This window comes from Vanessa cardui, chromosome 26 (genome assembly GCF_905220365.1).
Source record: "Vanessa cardui chromosome 26, ilVanCard2.1, whole genome shotgun sequence".
Classification (NCBI taxonomy): domain Eukaryota; kingdom Metazoa; phylum Arthropoda; class Insecta; order Lepidoptera; family Nymphalidae; genus Vanessa; species Vanessa cardui.
Window position 1 is genome coordinate 8,624,407 of NC_061148.1, and position 21,870 is coordinate 8,646,276.

General features: G+C 34.4%; 1 protein-coding gene and 2 non-coding genes across 3 annotated transcripts; all 3 read right to left on the bottom strand.

Moving 5' to 3' along the window:
* Positions 1-553: 553 nt before the first annotated feature.
* Positions 554-20,928, bottom strand: LOC124540792 (damage-control phosphatase ARMT1-like). The gene is made up of 15 exons (XM_047118508.1): positions 20,592-20,928; positions 17,980-18,085; positions 17,158-17,375; positions 16,374-16,530; positions 13,010-13,138; positions 12,297-12,374; positions 10,036-10,120; positions 8,530-8,615; positions 6,672-6,733; positions 6,066-6,130; positions 4,720-4,835; positions 3,131-3,308; positions 1,990-2,116; positions 1,442-1,515; positions 554-692 (listed from the first exon to the last, which is right to left on the bottom strand). Exons 1-15 carry the CDS (start codon positions 20,804-20,806, stop codon positions 682-684), a joined length of 1,707 nt encoding a protein of 568 aa, XP_046974464.1. The 5' UTR covers positions 20,807-20,928; the 3' UTR covers positions 554-681.
* Positions 2,524-2,596, bottom strand: Trnak-uuu. Its single transcript has one exon. It is a non-coding gene; the product is annotated as a tRNA-Lys (tRNA).
* Trnak-uuu lies at positions 19,445-19,517 on the bottom strand. The gene has a single exon. It is a non-coding gene; the product is annotated as a tRNA-Lys (tRNA).
* Positions 20,929-21,870: the final 942 nt, after the last annotated feature.

The window sequence follows — 21,870 nt, forward strand, 5'->3', positions numbered from 1 at the left end:
CTTCTTATACTTTTGTCGTTGTGTAATAGGCTTTAATTACAAAAAAATAAATGAAAACCTTTTTGCATGAAATTTGATAACATTTCATTTACAACCTTTTAGATTTTTCAATTTAAACCTAAAAGTAATATATTTCTTTATTGGTTACGTCGGTCATATGCAGAGCCGGATTTAAAGGTCTGGAGGCCCCCGGGCCACAAAGCAGTGGGGGCCCTAAACAAACAGAAGCGTGAACAACCTTATTATAATTATATTATCATGAATTAATTACTTTTTTTATTTCAATCAGTAAGTTATGATTTATTTACTTGTATCGGTAACTTTTAAAGTATTAAATAATAACATTATTATAATTTGACTATATCTCGGTATTTGTTAACTTGCTGAAAACTGTGGCCCCCACTAAAGTGGAGGCCCCAGGGCAGTTGCCCTGGTTGCCCTCACCTAAATACGGCCCTGGTCATATGGACCATTTTAGAATTAAAATATTATTTTACCGAGTCATGTATTTACCATTTCTATAATGACTACATTGATATTAATAAAAACGGCATAATTTTCAAAAGATTTTATTTTCAACAATGTACAAGTATAATAATAATAAAGTAGATAAAGTGCTTCGCAAGCAAAAATGATGATATCTGCGTAATTCTTGGAATTATTTTTTCTAGGAAAAATGATTTACACGTCCTCTGAAAACAAAAATATTTACAATTAAATATAAAGTAATTTAAAATGAAGGAGGCCTATACCCGAAAGGGGCCATGACACATTTAGCTTGTTAGCATAACATTTAGTTTGTAGTATTTATTTAGCTTAATTTACTTTTTTTACTGTAACCTATGTCTTGGAGTAATAAAGGCTTTTTATTATTATAATTTAAAATCAAATGAAATGTTGACAGGGTAGAAAATATTTTTAATAACATAGAAATAAAAAAGCCTTAAGTTATTTTGTTACCAGTGACAAAAATTGTTTATTGAAAAATTAATGCACAAGAGTATTCGTTTTAAAATCTGAATATATTTTATAGGTGTTAAAAAACTTGGTGGTAGGGCTTTGTGCAAGCCCGTCTGGGTAGGTACCACCCACTCATCAGTTATTCTACCGCCAAATAACAGTACTCAGTATTGTTGTATTCCGGTTTGAAGGGTGAGTTAGCCAGTGTAACTACAGGCACAAGGGAGATAACATCTTAGTTCCCAAGGTTGGTGGCACATTGACGATGTAAGGAATAGTTAATATTTCTTACAGCGTCATTGTCTATGGGTGATGGTGACCACTTACCATCAGGTGGCCCATATGCTCGTCCGCCAACCAATACCATAAAAAAAAATCTGTTTATAATAGTATTCTTCTATTTTACGGCCTCTAAGTAAATCTCAATGTATCCATCAAGGAATTTTCCCTCAAGCAATATGAATACATCAAAGTCTCTCACCGACTTCCCCGTCGGGCGCGCACGGCCGCTCCGACACCTTTAGCGGCTCCATCTTCGCGCACAACTGGATCACACTGGAACAAAACATATTCATATATTTAATGTTATTATTTTAATCTTTTATTCCTAAGACAATGATGTTCTAGTAAACAGATATGTCATTAACGCGCAAAAAGTGAAGACTAGAAAACGTCCTAATTGGGACGTTTGCTTTTACTTGTTTTCATCATAATTATGACAGTAATACGTTATAATACATCATAATTACGTAGCTATCCTTTTTACTTGTAACGAAATTTAAAATAAACGGTCACCGGCGCGGCACACTTTCTTCTGTTGTTTATTAGGGTATAACATATCTGTTTATTAGAATATCATTGTTCCTAAGACCATTAAAGTATAAGAAATTATATTAAAACAAACTATTAAAGGTAACAAACTATTTTATTTAAAAAAAAAAAAGTGTTTTGTGTTATTTCTATGGCAAATTTGATGATGTAAACATTGTTTATCTGTTATATATATTACTAAAAAAACCAAAAGATCACCCGTAGTCTCCCTTCTCCATCCACTTGTCGTCGATGCCATTGAGTTGCTCCCACTTGCCCTTGGGCAGGCCGCAGATGAGGTCCGCCTTTACCGTCCGCACTGCTATCAGCGGCGCAGGTGTGAACCCTGCAGAGTGAGGCACAAACGTTAATTTATTTTTGAAACAGATATTGTAATTGTTGTGGCTACTTTAAAAAGCTTCACATGTTGGCTGTTTTCGCATAGTTCTTTTACATTTGTCATTAAAACATGTAGAAGCTACTAGTGGTCCTTAAATAAATAAATAAAATAAATAAACACATCCAAATGGCGCTGGGAACTGGCAATGTAATTCCTTCGAGATACATTATATCAAGAAGAGGCCCGTCAGTGGGAATATCTTAAATAATGTCAAGTAAACAAATAAATATATTTTATGAAAAAAAAATTAAATATATATTTTTAACTAAAATAAATGAAATATCTAAACTTGACTAAATTTTTAATTTTAAGTAATTCTTTAAAAGTTTATTAAGTTTAAAAAAAGTTTGGCCCGCCCGAACAGGGACTTGAACCCTGGACCCTTGGATTAAAAGTCCAATGCTCTACCGACTGAGCTATCCGGGCTTCTCTGTGATTGCTCAAATACATCATCTAATAAAATTATGTACGATTTTTTTTAAAACACCTTTAAATATTTTATTTTTCAAATAACTTCTTGTTAATTTATTCAAGTCCTTTTTTTATATAAGGAAAAGTGTTGATTAATTCTCAAAAAAAATAGTTTTGAATAATTTGGTGAAAATAAATTATTCGTTTACAATTATATATACCCATCAAGATATCATCATAATTTATTAATAACAAAGACATAATAATGAGCCGAGGTGGCCCAATTGTTAGAAAGCGTGGATCTTAACTGATGATTGCGGGTTCAAATCCAAGCAAGCACCACTGAACATTCATGTGCTTAAGTTGTGTTTATAATTCATCTCGTGCTCGGCGGTGAAGGAAAACATCGTGAGGACACATGTGCCTAATTTTAACGACATTCGGCCACACGTGTATCCGCCAAACCGCATTGGAGCAGCATGGTGAAATATGCTCCAAAACCTTCTCTTTGAATAAATTTACAGGCTGTTAATGTTAAGCAATACTGACCTTGCAGAGCGCTCTCGAAGCCAAGAGTTGGGTTACAGTTCCTCTCCCCCAACAACTTCCTGTAGTTGAGGTCGCCCTTGAACATGACGGCGACCGCGAATTGCAACTTCCGGTAGAGGTCAGGGTCGTATTGCTTCATGTCCTTGTACACGTGAGGAGACGTCCAGAAATCGTCGCACTGGTTGCACACACAGATATATCATTGGTTGCGCGTTGTTGGCACAAAGACAAAAATATACATCATGTTATGTTATGTTAATAATCTACACTAATATTATAAAGAGGAAAACTTGTTTGTTTGTAATGAATAGGCTCAAACACTACTGAACCGATTTAAAAAAATCTTTCACCATTCAAAAGCTACATTATCAATAAGAAAGAAAGGATAAGGAATCCTTACTAAAACTTAAGTAACATAATCCAAGATGGTAAGAAAACCTTATGAGGCTGTGACGGGCCGCTAGTTCAAATATATTTACTTGGTGATACGTTACTTTGTGAAGGCCTGTCTCAGTAGGTATCAATCAGCATTACTTAGTATTGCTGTGTACCAGTGGTACCACTTTAAAGGGTGTGTGAGCCAGTGTAAGTACCATCCGGACGAGGTCGTATATAATATTATTAATAAATGAAATGGAAATGAAATTTATTTGGTATAAATAATAATAAATGTAATAAATAAAGTAATAAAGGTTTTATTGTCAGTAATAATTATCTGAATCTGTTGAACCGATTATTCACCAAAAACATTTTTACATAATAAGACTTACAGTTACAAACTGACATAATAATAAAGCCTTTATTTCCATAACCTTAAATTTTCCAATTCTTATGTAGGTATTTGTTAGTAGTTTGTTGGATTTAAGTGTTTTACTTACATCTAAATGTTAATAAAAGTTAGTCTTTGTTATTGATTTTAGACCCATCTTCGGGTGAAGAGGCCTTTTGGAGGCCTTCACAAATCAAATCAAAGTAAACTTTATTCAAGTGGGCTTTTACAAGCACTTTTGAATCGTCATTTTACAATTAAGTGAAGCTACCACCGGTTCGGAAAGTAGATTCTACCGAGAAGAACCGGCAAGAAACTCAGTAGTTACTCTTTTTTAACATTTAAAAATACAAAGTCATGTTAGTTAAACACAATTATTTCAATTGTCTGCTCACTGACATAACTGCGGATAAATCCGGGGGCAGAGCTTATAGAATCTTTATATTATTCTTAATATATATCTATATCTTTATAAGAGCTGAGATGGCCCAGTGGTTAGAACGCGTGCATCTTAACCGATGATTGCGGGTTCAAATCCAGGCAAGCACCACTATATATATGTGCTTAATTGTGTTTATAATTCATCTCATGCTCGGCGGTGAAGGAAAACATCGTGAGGAAACCTGCATGTGTCTAATTTCATCGAAATTCTGTCACATGTGCATTCCACCAACCCGCATTGGAACAGCGTGGTGGAATACGTTCCAAACCCTCTCCTTAATGGAAGAGGAGGCCTTATCTCAGCAGTGGGAAATTTACAGGCTGTTACTTTACTTTACTTTACTTACTTTTATATCTTTATATTATTATATAAAGTTACCATGACAACGAACGTGCCGTCGTCGACGAGCTTTCGCCAGATGCCGCCGAGCGCCGACAGGTTGTTGGAGTTCACGCTTCTGAGCCCTTCTGGCTCCGGCGCTTCTGACTCCCCTTCTAGAAGATGAAAAAAATACACACTTTACTTTACATAGATACAGACTGAATAAAAAAGACGTACAATTTTGGCGCCCTTATTACTTACATAGCGATCTCTTCCAGGCAACCAACCGTATACCGGTGGTAGCTTCACTTAATTGTTAAATGACGATTCAAAAGTGCTTGTAAAAGCCCACTTGAATAAAGTATACTTTGATTTTGATTTTGATTTATAGGTTAGGTTAGTTCATAGAAAAATATCATAATGAAGTTTGTCTGTTGTAAATAATAAAATGCAAGAGTCTCAGGGCGAAAACTCTTATCAAAACCAGGGTTATACTCTATTCTGACCATAAGAGAAAACCCAAACAAACTACACTTGACCTTGAATTGAGGCGATATGATTGGTCGAGAGCTTGATTAATCTATGATATTCACTATGGATTTATGAAAAAAATGCTGTTTTGCACGTCGACGATACTGTTATCGGATTTTTAGAAATAAAATTAAAGTGGAAATATATAGTTAAGCGTCATAGTATTGTATTATAATGTTATCTATATAGAAGTACACAATATAACAAATCGCATGAAATACGTATATGTAAGGTATGTTTATACAATTATATTAGGTGAACTGCAACATACTGTTTACAATTTAACGCATTATTATTCGGTAGATTATAACATATCGAAGTGAATTTCTGATATATTATAAACAATCGGAAGTGTATTTTTTGTAATTTGAGTAAACTGTCACAATATCTCGACAGTTTACAATCTTACGAGACAGATTGTAATCTAACGAATTTTGTAATCTTACGGTGACATATATTTGACGACCTCCGTGGTCGAGTGGTACGCACACCAGTTTTCATGGGCACGCCACTCCGAGGTCCCGGGTTCGATTACCGGCCGAGTCGATGTAGATTATCATTAATTTTCTATGTTGTTTTGGGTCTGGGTGTTTGTGGTGTCATTACTTCTGATTTTCCATAACACAAGTGCTTTAGCTACTTACATTGGGATCAGAGTAATGTTGTTTCACATATATATACGATATACTCTCTATTCCAATCATAAGAGTTAAACTAAACAAACAACATTTGACCTTGAATTAAGGCGATATGATTGGTCAAGTGCTTGATTAATCTATGATATTCACTATGGATTTACGATCTGTCTATCTGTAAATATATATATATATATATATAATACCTTACAGCTAATACAGTACAGGTGACCTCACCTGGCTTGCTTTCCACCGGAACCTCTCGGCTATAGCTCGCTTGTCCGCACGAGTTTATAACGTATCTGAAAAATAAATAATACAATTATTAATGTTATATATGTGTGTATATGAAACGATATGTTGTAGTATTAGATATAGATATAAATATAGATATATATTGATCGAACTGTTTGTAGTGCATCAAATATGGTATATATTAATATATATAATAACAGCCTATAAATTTCCCACTGCTGGGCTAAAGCCTCCTCTACCTTTGAGGAAAAAGTTTGTATCATATCCCACTACGATTGATGGATTCACATGCGGCAGAATTTCTTTAAAGTTTGACACATGTAGGTTACCTCACGATGTTTTCCTTCACAAAACAAACACAAATTAAGCACATGAAAATGCAGTTGTGCTTGCGTACGTTTGAACCCGCAATCATCGGTTAAGATGCTCGCGTTCTAACCTCTGGGTCATCTCGACTCATATATATGGTATAGTAGCTTTAATTCAATAGTATAACATAAGGATTCAAAAATGCTTTTAGAAGTCTACTTGAAAATATAATACTGGAATAAATCAGTTGGATTTCCTTATTATTATATATCGACTCACTTGAAATCCCTAGGCGTGACGTCAGACACGAACCACGGTATCCGCTTCACGTGGAATCGAACCTGGGAACAGGCATCGTACATCATACAGACCAATAACTTTTAAACTAGTTCTCGTCCGGTTAGCTTGCGTATTTGGGATTGATTGTTGTGTGTCAGGCAAAAAAATTGCCTTTGTCTTGTCTTGGAGTTCAAGTTTGCTTCATACCAAATTACATCAAATTCAGTTCAGCTGTTTGGTAGTAAAAGGGCGACAAACACAGTTACTTTCACACTTATAATATTAGATTTATTCGCTGGGTGCGCGATGACAGCGCCAACTAGCGGCTGCAGATACGGTGGCCTCCGAAATGTCAAATACCCGGCTGTCATTACGACGAGTTATTTACAAACGAACAATTTTAATTAAATATTGTAATTTACATTTATTCCAATAAATATTCTAAATCTATATAAGGTAAGTCTTTTTTATTTTTCGTCTAAAATGGCACAATCAATAGATTTCGCTTTGTACATTATGGCTGTCGTCATGAGAAGTAAGTAAAGAAATAAGCAAATTTCATCGAATAACGCATTTAATGTAAATAGCAGATTATTTATGAGTGCTTGTGCTCTCAATAATCCATCCTTTTATGTATTTTCAGGTAAACATGGCCAAATTAATCAAAAAAACTGGATTCCGACCAATCACACACGACATCATTTTCCAACCACAAACAACATTGAAAGGAAAACAATTAGTTTTAGCTCAACATGTGCAAGATGTGAAAGAAATTAAATATGAAGTTGCTATGATTAACACCATTGAAGCACATGTTTATTTACTAAAACCGTAAATCTCGCTAGTAAAAGGTGACAGCGTCCGCCACAGAAAGTTCCTTTTTTGGCCATGACGCGCGCTGCGATCGTTTCGTGATTCCCCCACCTTATACTTTCTTGGTGGTAGGGCTTTGTGCAAGCCCGTCTGGGTAGGTACCACCCACTCATCAGTTATTCTACCGCCAAATAACAGTACTCAGTATTGTTATGTTCCGGTTTGAAGGGTGAGTGAGCCAGTGTAACTACAGGCACAAGGGTCATAACATCTTAGTTCCCAAGGTTGGTGGCCCATTGACGATGTAAGGTAATATATCTTACAGTGTCATTGTCTATGGGTGATGGTGACCACTTTCCATCAGGTGGCCAATATACTCGTCCGCCAACCTATAACATAAAAAAAAAAAAAAAAAATACTTCGCACCCAGCGAATATGTGTAATATATGCACAATATAGTAAAGAAACACTGAACATTTTAGACGTTTCAAAGTGATGTAAATAAACTTCGAAATTACATAACAAAGCTGAGCATTGCAGTAGTCTTATACGACTAGTAACATCTGACATCTCATAGGTAATACAGAACATTAACAAAATTTTGGTACCGTCTGACAGTAATCCTAGCACCTCATTGGTCAAATCAAATCATCATCATCAAAATCAAAAGTGAAATTCGCCCTTAATTGTTACACACTTCTGTTTCTATCTCACTCACACATATAGAATAAAAGCGAGAGGCGAGTCGTTAACATTCTTTTTTATGCAATCGGTTAGCGGACGAGCATATGGGCCACCTGATGGTAAGTGGTCACCATCACCCATAGACAATGACCCTGAAAAAAAATATTAACTATTCCTTACATGGTCAATGCGCCACCTACCTTGGGAACTAAGATGTTATGTCCCTTGTGCCTGTAGTTACACAATACTGGGTACTGTTGTCTAGCGGTAGAATATCTGATGAGTGGGTGGTACCCAGGCGGGCTTGCACAAAGCCCTACTACCAAGTACAAAATATAATTCGAATGGTTTTATATATTACCTTTTTGACGATGTTTTGCGACACGAGGAAATGTGCCAGGCAGAGGTCCGCAAATAGCTCGTAGCCAGAGTTGTCGCACACAATGTCTGCCGGCACCCACACAGGGGTATTAAAAAAACATGCAATTCACGTTTGACATGACAATAGTCTTTATTTAAAGGTTAATTAAAGATACACCAAACACATACAATGTATATGCTTCATGATATATAGTATGTCTGTTGAAACGTTAATACAATCGTAAAAGAAATACTAAATATATTAAAAACTTCTCCGAATCGTGCAGTAATTTCTGGTGTATGTTTTATTTATATCGGTTTAGTAGTTTTCCAGTAAGTTACTAATTAGTAAAGATAGATAGATAATATTTATATATTTAAAACACTGATCAGAATCCGGAAACTCTAAGAATGCATAACCTTTAATTTTGCCTCCAGTTATATTAGTTTCAGGTACACACCTTGAAAGTTTAAATAATTTCAAATTTGAATAGGCTATTTGACAATGCGAAAAATAAATTGTGAATTATTGTAATCAAGTGTATATTATGAGTTTAAAAATAGTTATTCACTAACGAAACTTGAAAATAATACTTAACTTATTCAAAAATCCATCAATTTAAATGCATTTTTTCAAACGTTTGTCACGTGACACAAAACGCTCCTGATTGGCCGGGCTTTTGATGAAGTCACTTTCTTGTAAACTTTGCTTTTCTACAATATGTACCACAGATTAAAATACAGGAAAGTGACGTCACCGACCCCATTGCAGCGCCATATTGTCCAAGTAGCGTTTTCGCGCGTTATTTAAATATGGAATTTTTAATATGATATTTTTCGGAAAATATGTACTAGAAATAAAAAACACAACTTTTACTGGGTTTAAAAACCAGTCATATAGCCTATTGTACAAAAAAAGTTCATAAAACATGAACGCAGACATAGAAGGACCTACAAACCCGTCACCCATTAATCATATTGAAATGAAATATTTATATACAACTATGGCAAGAAAACTATACTATTTAAAGGAGCACAATATTATAACAAACTACCAAAAGAAATAAAAGAACTTAAAAGCTTTAACATTTATAAAAATAAATTAAAAAAATATGTAACAAATAATTTTATTAATTAATGTCTTGAAGCCGGCCCTGCATTCACAACAAAGTTTAATATGGGTATGTCTTATGTTATATCTTAATATATATCTTAATCATTACGTTAAAACCAATATAGAACAATATTATGTATTACCCACATTATTATTTTAATAACTATTAAAATACATTTTGTTTTATATAACTATTATTATTTAAAAAAAAAACTATATCATGTATAATATGTTAGTCATATTGTGTAAGACTATGTAAAAAAAAATATCTGTCTAAAACGCTCAAAACTCAATTAGTATGTAATATTTTGGTTTGTTTTCTCATTGAAATGTAATTTCTTTTGAGAAATACATGTCTTTAACCACATATAAATATATATTTGAGGGCCTCACCGAACATGACAGTGGGCGGCACGGTGAGCTTCCCCGGACACGGCACTGGCTGAGTCTCCCCCTCCGTGGCCCCCTCTTCGGGGGCCTTGGCCTCCTCACAGCACTGCACAACACAACGCACTAAGCACATCACTTATAACTAATTTACACAAACATAATACACTGTTACAATTTGAAGAAAACTATAATTTTTTTGTACTGGTAATTATTATGCTATCGCTACTAAAATGTTGCAAGAATTTTAATAATCGAATACGAGTTATAATTATAATTACTATACATTACACAAAAATAATTACATAAAAAGGGTATATATGAATATTTTTACCTTCTATATTTTATTATTATTTTTTAGGTAAGACATTACTATTAATAACTAACTAACTACTATAAATAAACTTAATAAAAAATCCAATAGTGGTTTCTACGTTGCTAAACATTTACAAGTTGCATCTACTGCGCTAATCATAAAAAAAAGCTAAAATCTATTGGTGCCAACTATAGAAACATAAATAGGCTATTTGACAATGCAAAAAATAAATTTTAAATTATTGTAATCAGTGTATATTGTGAGTTTAAAAATGGTTATTTACTAACGAAACTTGAAAATAATATTTAATTTATTCAAAAATCAATAAATAAAAATGCATTTTTTCAAACGTTTGTCACGTGACACAAAACGCTCCTGATTGGCCGGGCTTATGATGAAGTCACTTTTTCGTTAACCTTGCTTCTCTACTATATGTACCACAGATTAAAATACAGCAAAGAGACGTCACCGACCCCATTGCAGCGCCATATTGTTCAAGTATCGTTTTTGCGCGCTATTTAAATACGGATTTTTAATATGATATTTTTCGGCAAATATGTACTAGAAATAAAAAAATCAACTTTTACTGGGTTCCTTAACCTCTACTAAATAATATAAAATGGATTTTAAAAACCAGTCAAATAGCCTATTATCTACATGACAACACTTATAGCAGAGCAAAAACCTCTTGCGTGCAGGGCGGCAGGCCGGCGAGAGCTGCCAGCCTATTGCAACTGCATTTCGTTTTTAAATTTGTATTCTGCAATTTATATTATATTTTTTATTTATTTTTAAATGTCCCTGACGATATATTTTTACTTAAGTTTACAGACATTCTTCATATCATGAAATAAATAAATATTGGACAACATCACATACATTATTCTGATCCCAATGTAAGTAGCTGAAGCACTTGTATTATGGAAAATCAGAAGTAACGACGGTACCACAAACACCCAGACACAAGACAACTACTAGACTAGGCCGGGAATCGAACGCGGGACTTCGGAGTAGTGTACATAAAAACCGGTGTACCTACTCGACCACGGACGTCCAATCTTAATAATGAACGGTGAAAACTGCTATTGAAATGCAAGTGTATATCAAAATCAATATATACTTTATTCAAGTAGGCTTTTACAAGCACTTTTGAATCGTCATTTAACAACTATATTAAGTGAAGCTACCACCGGTTCTGAAAGTAGATTCTCACGAGAATAACCGACAAGAAACTCAGTAGTTACTCTTTTTCAACATTAAATAGAAGTCATGTCAGTTAATAATTACATGTTAATTAATTACAATTACATATATATGTATGTAATCCTGTCTGGAAGTCAACAAGTATTAGCTCCACGCTTTTTGCAAATGTATTTTTTACAAATTATTTGAAATTATGAAGAGGATGTTTTAATAATACGTAAGCTAATTATGCAACGTTTCATTAGGAAACGTTTGAGGTACACATGCAGGGCCGTAGCTTTCGTAGGGCAAGTGGTGCAGTGTACCAGGGCCCCGGAGTTCAGGGGGCCCTCTGAGGTAAAACTTAAGCTTCTGAAGCTAGAAAAACACGACGCTACGCACTTTCTTATTTGGTATCTTTAATTTTAACTCAAACTCAACTCAAATAACTTTATTCAATATAGAAGCATTACAATTTCTTATTGATGGTCAATTGAAACACTACCACCGGTTCGGAAAGAAAATACCCTGACCTGAGAAGAACCGGCGAAACCGGGTTTTTTTTTGTTGGTCTTATGTATTATATAAATAAACAATTTAATATGAGATGAAATAGCCAGGAGGCGATCGTTTAAAGGGTAATTATTAGTTAAAAAAAGGCTGAGAAAGAGGGGGTGAGGGCCCAATTCTTTTTCGATGCACCGGGGCCCTTCTTAACCTAGTTACGTCATTGTATTCATGTAAGCTGCACGAGCTTTTATTTACTCACCCCTTCTATTGTTTTAGCCATCGCTTCAGCCTTCGTTACCACTAGATCGCTGATCTTGGGGGTGTCATCCACTAGTAACTATAATTAAGAAAAAAAACATTAATCTATAATTTTATGGCTTCTAGGGATGCCGACTCACCCTATTCTATGGAATGGTAGGTGGTACAATCAGCACACTACTCCAATATGATTTGGTGGTCAGAGAGTTTGCCGCAGTGATAACTTATAAATACAAAGAAATTTACTTGGTGGTAGGGCTTTGTGCAAGCCCGTCTGGGTAGGTACCACCCACTCATCAGCTATTCTACCGCCAAATAACAGTACTCAGTATTGTTGTGTTCCGGTTTGAAGGGCGAGTGAGCCAATATAACTACAGACACAAGGGACATAAACATCTTAGTTCCCAAGGTTGGTGGCGCATTGACGATGTAAGGAATAGTTAATATTTCTTACAGCGTCATTGTCTATGGGTGATGGTAACCACTTACCATCAGGTGGCCCATATGCTCGTACCAACCTATACCATAAAAAAAAGAAATGAAGTGAAATCTGTGGTGCTTGCCCGAATGTGAACCCACAATAACCGTTTGAGATTCACGTACTCTAACAACTGGACCATTTCTTCAAAATATATATAGCCTATATTAATTATTAATTATTTTTAATATGTCAAGATTATATTAATATTGATATTCTAATTTGAACCATATTACCTTATCCTTAAGGTCGTTAACTATTTGAAACGGATCTATGATCTTTGGTACAGCGCTGCTTCCGTCAGCCAGCGTCACCTGCTCGCCCAGAGACAACGATAGATCACACTTGTTGGCCCATAGACAAATCTGAAAGATAAAAGATTAAATTAGTCTATGTATTTAGTTTAAAAAAGTTTAAGCAACATTTCTTTTACTGTTCGAAAATTCGTATTATGTTTATTATCATATATACCATACTATATGTATATCTCTCTGTCTATTGCTGAAGCGAATTCGATGTAGTTTAGTGTGGAGCAAGGAAAGATATGGCTACTTATGTCAACATCTGATTAATATATAACTAATAATAATAATAATAATAATAATAATAATATTTATTTGGCAATAATAGAAGTACAGAAAATAAATGACACATACAGAGTACTTAGAAAAACATTTCACAATATAAGAGATTAATGACCCCATGCTAGGAAAATCCTGTGTTATGGGGAACATTCATCCGTCCACTACAACTAATTAAATCGACTATGTTTTCAAAGTAGAATACACGTTTCATATTATAATAGCAGATAATATATATATACTCGTTTATTTATTTATTTATTTTTTTATTTATTATTATTTTTATTTATTTTTTTGTGTCCCGACCAACGGTAAGATTTTGTTAAAAAGTGTAAAATATGGTAATTATGTAAAAAGTAGGAAGTAAGAAGTATGTCTATTCGTGCGTGATAAGGTATGTATGAGAGTGGTTGTGGAGAGATGTGTGTGTGGGTGAGGTTGTGTGGGTGGGTTCGTGGGGTGTTGTGTATTTATTGAATTGTTGAGTGTGGTATTTGTACCTGATAGCTATGGTAATAAGGTAATTAATATGTGTGTGACTGGGAATAATTGCGAAATTGATAGTTTTTGTTTTTTACTCCAGTTGTCCTTTATATGCTGGTTTAATAAGGTTTTCTGTTTCGTGATAGTCTAGCGACATTAGATATTCTTTGGTGTTGTTTTTGCATTGGTGCTTGTTTAATTTATGTAAGTTAAGTTTTGTGTGTAACTTGTTGTACAGTAGAGAGCTCAAGAATGGAAAATGACGTCGTGCGAAGGCTGTATTAACGTGGAGTTTCTCGCAAGCAGGAATTGGTCTTCTCCTTGGAGCGGAGCTGCTAATTTCAGGGGGCAACAGCGCAGCGTGTTTACGCATGATTGTGCGGAGGATGTAAAGCTGCCTCACTGTTAAGGTTTTATACTCCATATACAATTGACGAGTCGGATAACGGAACGGCTTTCCCATGAGAACCTTGATGACAGCACGTTGGGCGCGCTCCACCTTGAGAATTGCTGTCTTTGCAGTCCCTCCCCAGACCGTAATACAATACCCTACAATTGATCCACAAAGTGCATTAAAAACTACATTTAAGGTGTCAATGTGAGCCGATAGTCGAAGTTTTTTGAACACAAATATAAGTTTTCGTATGCGTGATGAAAGGGCTTGAAGGTGTGTTTTCCACGATAGGCAGGCGTCGAGTTGCAGTCCGAGATATCTTATCCCTTTCACTCTGGTCAAGGCAGGGCATGTACAATTAATGCCTTGTGTGTCACATTGGTGTGCTTTGACTGTGATTGTGTGTTCTGCTGGTTGCACAGAGGGTCGAGAGGTAAACGTTATGAATTTAGTTTTGTCGACGTTTAAGGTAAGACTGTTCTTGGATAGCCAGAAAGTTATTTGCCTTAGAACTGCTTCCGCAACGTCTATTACCGCCTGCCAATCATGGCCGTGTGTCACAATTGCCGTGTCATCGGCGTAGACCACTACGTGCGCCGATGGATGGGAGAGCTCACAGAGCTCATTTACGTAGATAGAGAAGAGTAGGGGACTGATCAGACTTCCTTGTGGCACGCCGAACTCAATCAACTCATCAGCACTAATGTAGTCTCCTATTTTGACACACTGTGATCGGTCGGAGAGGAAGCTCTTAAATATATCGAGAGCAATTCCACGTACCCCAATGGATTCTAACTTCGATAGGAGGATAGGAACAGAGATCGTGTCGAAGGCCTTCGAGAGATCTAGGAAAATGCCTAGGCACTTCCTTTTTTTGTCAATATTGTTTACGACACAGTTAAGTAGGTTGGAAACAGCATCTTCGGTGGAAAACCCCTTTCGAAACCCATATTGGTTTCGTGATATAAGTTTGTATTTGTTTACATAGTTGTTAAGGTTTTTGTATAGTATTTTTTCCAGGATTTTGGAAAGAGCTGGAAGTACCGAGATAGGGCGATAGTTTATGGCGCTGCCTCTGTCACCTGATTTGTATATAGGATGAACTAGGGCCTTTTTTAGGGCTCTTGGGAAAATTCCTGCAGACAGAGAGAGATTGCAAATGTGTGTAATTGATGGAAGAAGTATGTTGCTAGCGGATTGCAATAGCTTGCACGAGATTCCGTCCCAGCCCGCGGAACTATCGGTACGGAGTTCCATAACCATTCGCTCAACCTCTTTTTCATCCGTCTCCAGTAATACCAATGAGTTGGGGGGTGTTGTTGTTTTCCTGAAGAAAGATTGGGAGCAGTTCTGAGGAAGAATAATTTTGGTAGCGAGATTCTTGCCTACCTGTGTAAAATATGAATTTACAGAATCTACAGATTTTTGGGGCGATTGACAAAGTGTTAGGAGTTCAGTTGGTGAACTAGTTACCTACAGCTTAGTGCCTCCTGACAGTAAACTTTTAAATAACATAACAAACAGCACGGAATACTTATAATAAATATAAAATATATAACGTATATATTTTATATGTAAATTAAAAAAATCCAGGTCGGGGCGATAAGCATTTGGCTTCTTAGACGAGAAACACAGTAATAGGCTATTTGACAATGCGAAAAATAAAGTGTCCATAAATAAAAATGCGTTTTTTAAACGTTTCTCACGTGACAAATCGGCCCTGATTGACCGGGCTTATGATGATGTCACTTGCTTGTTAACCTTCTATATGTACCACAGATTAAAATACAGGCAAGTGACGTCACCCACCCATTGCAGCACCATATTGTCAATGTAGCGTTTTCGCGCACTATTTAAATATGAATTGTGTACGAGAAATAAAAAAATCAATGGGTCAACTTTTACTGGGTTCCTTAACCTCAACTGAAAAATATAAAATGTATTTAAAAACCAGTCAAATAGCCAAAAATTTACTCAACTTTTCCAACGTCGTTGGAGTCGCTGTCCCATCGAATTCCCTGAATTCATTGAAGTCCCAAAAAAATGAGTGAGGGAGTAATGTTACCTGTTCACACACACAGACTTGTGCAGAACAGTATAGTCTCACATAACTGGTCTCAATTAAGGTTGTCATAAAGTTACCTTCAACAGCGTCATGAAGTCAGCCTTCCTCTTGTCCTTGTCACTGGGAGGCAACATTGTCATCAGTCTGTCTGCGACGACACACATAGGCTCTAAACTGTTCGCAAATGATTGTTCCTTTTGCTCATCGAACGGATCGAAGTTTTGTAGACCTTTGCTATAGAGAACAAAAAAAAATCTAAATGTCACACAATTCAAATCAAATCAATTTTTAAATATAAAACAGTTTTTACACAACAACAACAACAGCCTGTAAATTCCCACTGCTGGGCTAAAGGCCTCCTCTCCCTTAGAGGAGAAGGTTTGCAACATATTCCACCACGCTGTTCCAATGCGGGTTGGTGGAATACACATTTGGCAGAATTTCTATGAAATTTGTCACATGCAGGTTTCCTCACGATGTTTTCACAACAATATCCTTTATATTTACCACTGCTGGGCTAAGGCTTCGAAGAGACGCTGCCATGTGGCAGAATTTAATTGAAATTAGACAAATGCAGGTTCCTTGTGATGTTTTCCTTCATCGCTGAGCACGAGATGAATTATAAACACCAATCAAATACATAAAAATACAGTGGATTAAAATAAATCAATCTAAAGATTTAATTGTTCTAACCACTGATAGCCAGAGATAGTAGATTAAAAGACTACCACCAAGGTAGCCTAAGACAATATCAGTGCTTTTGCCCATAATTACACTGGCTCACTAACCCTTCAAATCGAAAACAATAGTACTAAATGCAGGACGTTACAGATTGATATATTCATTTGATTATATACTGACCTCAATTCACATCCTTCCCTAAGCCTCCTATACACGTAGCATTCAGAAAATACCCATACATTCGTGAAGTAATATTGATTCTCCGCGTTTGAAATCCACTGGTTCCACTTCCTCGCTTCCGGTGTATCGACGGTCAAGAGGTCGTACTTCTTGTTTGTGACTAAATCATTTTTGAGTTTCGTTATGTATTGGATGTAACCGCGGATGTCTTCGTCAGACTGAAAGGGGAATAAAAAGTTACTGATATTCAATTTGGAATATGTTTTTTTTTGGTAAGTTCTTTTAATGATGTGCAGGCTAGTGCAGTTCCTGACTGTATTGGTGTTTCGGGTTTGGACTCTACTACCACTTACCATCAGGTGGAGTGGTGTGCCTTACCCGAAATTGCAAAGAAATAAAAAAACGTATTTGGCAATGACTTCAGCTTCTCAAGGGTGAAATTTTTTATATTTTAGTGGCCCATAGTTCCATTTGAGTTTCTTTATTCGAAATTATTTCTGCTAATTAGGTATACATAGCCAGTTTACGAAATTTACCTTTCCACAAAAACTTCTACAAAGCATTAGTAAACTTTAAAAATCAGATGAATTAAGTGAGTAAATTGTTATCAAATTTTGGCGTCATCATGATCAGCCTGTTCATTTCACTCCAGCAGTGGCCTCCTCCAAACGTCTACCTCCTCCAAGAGTGAGGCCTTGAGTTTTGGCGTGATCAAGGGAAATAGGTATTTATCATATATGACTTCTAGTAAGTCAGAGTATGTTAGAAAGAAATTACTTGGACGTCAAATCATGTGTCAATTGCATATAATTCAAAACTTACGGCGCTATTTGAGGACTTGATCTTTGAACCTTCACGGGACAAGTAATCGATGACTTTTGTTAAAATAATCGGTAAGCGTTCCTTCAACGAGTAATACGCGAAACTCCTGAAAATAATACATTATGACTTATTATTAAGAAAATATGATATATTTTATCCATACAACAAGAAAAACCATAGCTGATATACATACTGTTAATAAAAGAAAAATAAACAAAAATTGTAAACTTTTTGCTTACATACAGAAAACATTTTTGGTAATACTATACGCATATTATAAGATACCAATAAACATAATACACCATTTAACAAATATATGAATAAAAAAAACAAATCTTAATAAATACTTTTTGGATAAAGTACTCCTGGCTTTAAACTGTGATTCCCACACCGGACTGATTAAACAATTTAAAAGAGCAACTAAGCGAGATTATTGGCCTTTCTTCTCGCTGAACACTGCTTAGAGGCGTTACAGTCGAAATATTGACGATTTAAAAATGCTTTGATACAATATTTACTTAAATATATTTATTATGGTTTACATTTAATTTTGCTTACAGCGTATATAACGTCAGGGATACATAAAAGGTACCTAGCACTTGCGTCATTTTGAAGATGTTAGCGGAAACTTGTATTAGATATAATCACTACACCGAGCTGACGTCACGGCAGTGTAAGTAGAGGAACAAAATGGAACGAGTAAAAACTTGTTTTATAATAAAAAAATAAAAGCGGTACGTACAATTTGTCGCCTTGCTACGAACTAAAACCTTCAAGACAATTAAAAAAAAAAACAAATTATTGCTTTATTATATCCTACATTCTTATAAGACTAATCACTATGTATTTCTTGGTGGTAAGGCTTTATGCAAGCCCATCCGGGTAGGTACCACCCACTCATCAGTTATTCTACCGCCAAATAACAGTATTGTTGTGTTCCGGCAAGCTATACCATAAAAAAAATGTTCTGAATTCAAATTTTAGGGACTAGTTAAAGATTCTAAATTTGAACCACACATTCTAATGAGATTCGTTACGTCAATGTTAGTACCCCTAGGGGTTACTAACGTCTTCTAATTAAGATTCCATAAAACGTTTAGAAATATTTAATTACAGAATTAAAATAGAATAGAAAAAATCACGTTTAACGTAGTTAAATAAAAAAATAATAGTCTTTTCTAGTTTACATTAAAACTCTGTAAGAAATGAACGAAGCCGCGTGTAGTAAGTAAAGAAATCCTTTAAGGAGTTTCGCGGCTCTTGTGTAGTATTGTGTATTTTTAGGCTTGTTTTTGTATTATAATATAAAACTTCGATACTATTAATAATGTAATGACATTAATTAAAAAAATGATAACTTAAAAATATTGAAAATATAAGATAACACGGACATATTATTTACATTTAATATTCGTTTTAAAAAAATAAATATACAACAAAGAAAAATATTGAAAAAAAATATAGCCGCCCGAACAGGGACTTGAACCCTGGACCCTTGGATTAAAAGTCCAATGCTCTACCGACTGAGCTATCCGGGCTTATGATTAAGTGTCGAAAATGCGTAATAGAATAAACAGCATACGTATTTTTCTTAATAGATATCTCTTATTTTATTATTCTTATTGATTGATTCAGTGGTTTGACTGTGAAAGAGTGACAGACGGAAAAAACTGTGTACATTTGCATTTGAGCAAATTAAAAAAAATAAATTAGAAAATTTGTTTTTATATCAAGGCTATAGATAACCTAAAGATTTTTAATAAGATATTTAAAAAGTCTATTAACTTTAATAATTATTATTTTTATAAAGATTAATTAGAAACTAAATTATATTTTAATTAAAATTTAATACTGGTTACAATTTGCATTTTTCACATTGTTTTAATGACAGTCCAAAAATTTATACAAATGTTAATAATAAATATGGAGCATGTCGACGATATATTATAAAAAAATTCTTTTTACGTCTTATTCTATCCAAGAAAAGGGTTGCAAGTATCACATTAAAACAGGTTATAACAAATATGTGTTTAAGATTTTAAATAATTTAAATATTAATTATATAGAACATTGTTACAATTTTTTTCTATGTTTTCACTATCGGCAATATGTTCAGTGCCTAAATTGAAAACTATATTATAATATTAGAAAATGATTTGCTTGATAAATGATGTAATTACATTATTGAAATTCCATCTGATGTTATAACATAGACTAATTATTATAAATAACAGCTTTGCAGATTGAATGAGGTTCTTAATGAGGAGCATTTATATATTTACACAAAATTTTAATGAATTATAGAACAAATCTTTTGCATTGACTTATCTGTTGGAAAAACTGTACGTAAAACCGCTTTATAGTTTTTGAGTTTATCGCATTCAAACAAACATACAGACAGCCGCGACAGTGACTTATTTGAAAATATGATTTATTAATAATTAGGTTTTGAACAGCAATATTGCTATGTTTATCTATAGCATAGACTATAAGCGTTTTAATTACATATTGCTATTATTTACGATATTTATCTATCAATAAAATGTGTACATAATTAATCTTTGATAATAAAAATAAAATATTTATACAATGCGCATATTTTTCATACATACTTTTTGAAAGTTCCCTGCAGTTGAACGTTCATCGGAGTAGCCGTATTTAAAAATGGACATGGTTTCTCCACTTTTATAAACGGTCCACCGTAAATAAATTCGGGTTTTGTCGAATATTCTTCATCATCTGATAAGTTTGCAATGCGCGCGGTTGACTCGCTACGTACGGACGAAACTTGGGATTGAGAAGCCGGTCCAGTAGACGTTTTACTCATTTTTTATTAAAATATATATATTTTTTAATACTAAATATCACAATGAATTTTTCATAACCAAATGTTTGTATATTTTGACTGAAGGGAAAACTAAAACTGAAGTCTGAACTTCTGAAGGTTTTATTTTCAAATTGACGTCTATTGATAAGAGGAAATGACATCTGTCAGTGTGTATTTGCAAAGTACGCTTTAATTTGTTTTGTATTTCTATCCGTGTTTTATTCGAATATATATGTATTTTTAAAATTAATTGCACTAAATAATTTGTAAAATTTTATTTATGTTGTGGTGATATTTTTTACATTGTTAAAAATAAAAACAAACATTGCAAACGGTAATTCTATTTTGAAATTGTATATATACTTCTTATTCTTACCAAAAAGCTTTTTTATCGTATACGAGTATTGTTTTAATGTTCGGATTCAAAAAGCGAAAACAAAACAGTATGATCTCCATCAAGCACGTGATACTTACATTCCATAAATTGCACACATTTCAACATTTCGCGGTGTAACTATACGCATAACAGGATAATTCTCAGTATCTATAGGCCAATCATACGGCGCCATTTTAAGATATTTTGAATAAAAAATTATACACGAGCCGAACAAGCGCGCGTATTTCGCGACACAAAATAAACTAAAATAGTTTTGACCGTGGCTGTTGGTTATAAATAGGAAGGAGTTATTGTAGAGTATACAATCTGGTGCAATGTAAAATTCGGAAGATTTTTTCAAGGATACTAAAACGTATATAGTCTTACGTTTTCAAAGAAATATAGAATTACTTTTCAGATTTGTCATTCTAATAAATTAAAACTTATCCATACGTTTCTTTGCGTTTAAATCATAACTTATCGCAAAGTTTAAAAACAGGACAAAATTACACCTTTATTCTATTTTATTAATTTGTCTTTTCGATCTAATAGCTAACATTCTCTCTCATATCGCAGATCTAAATTCCAAGTACAAATCTTAGGTTGGACCGAACAAGTTATTCAGTTTTTTTTTTGTCAAAAAGTTATCTTTGCACGCACTTGGTCTTTTCGGATCTTTAGTCTGATC

Bases quoted from the DNA above. Each gene is read 5' to 3' on its own strand.
- LOC124540792 (XM_047118508.1), bottom strand. From the start codon at position 20,806: ATGAGTAAAACGTCTACTGGACCGGCTTCTCAATCCCAAGTTTCGTCC. The intron at 6,734-8,529 runs GTAATATATAAA...GCCTGTTCCCAG, and splicing joins CGCAAAACATCGTCAAAAAG to GTTCGATTCCACGTGAAGCG. The intron at 1,516-1,989 runs GTGATCTTTTGG...GTTTTGTTCCAG, and splicing joins ATGGAGAAGGGAGACTACGG to TGTGATCCAGTTGTGCGCGA.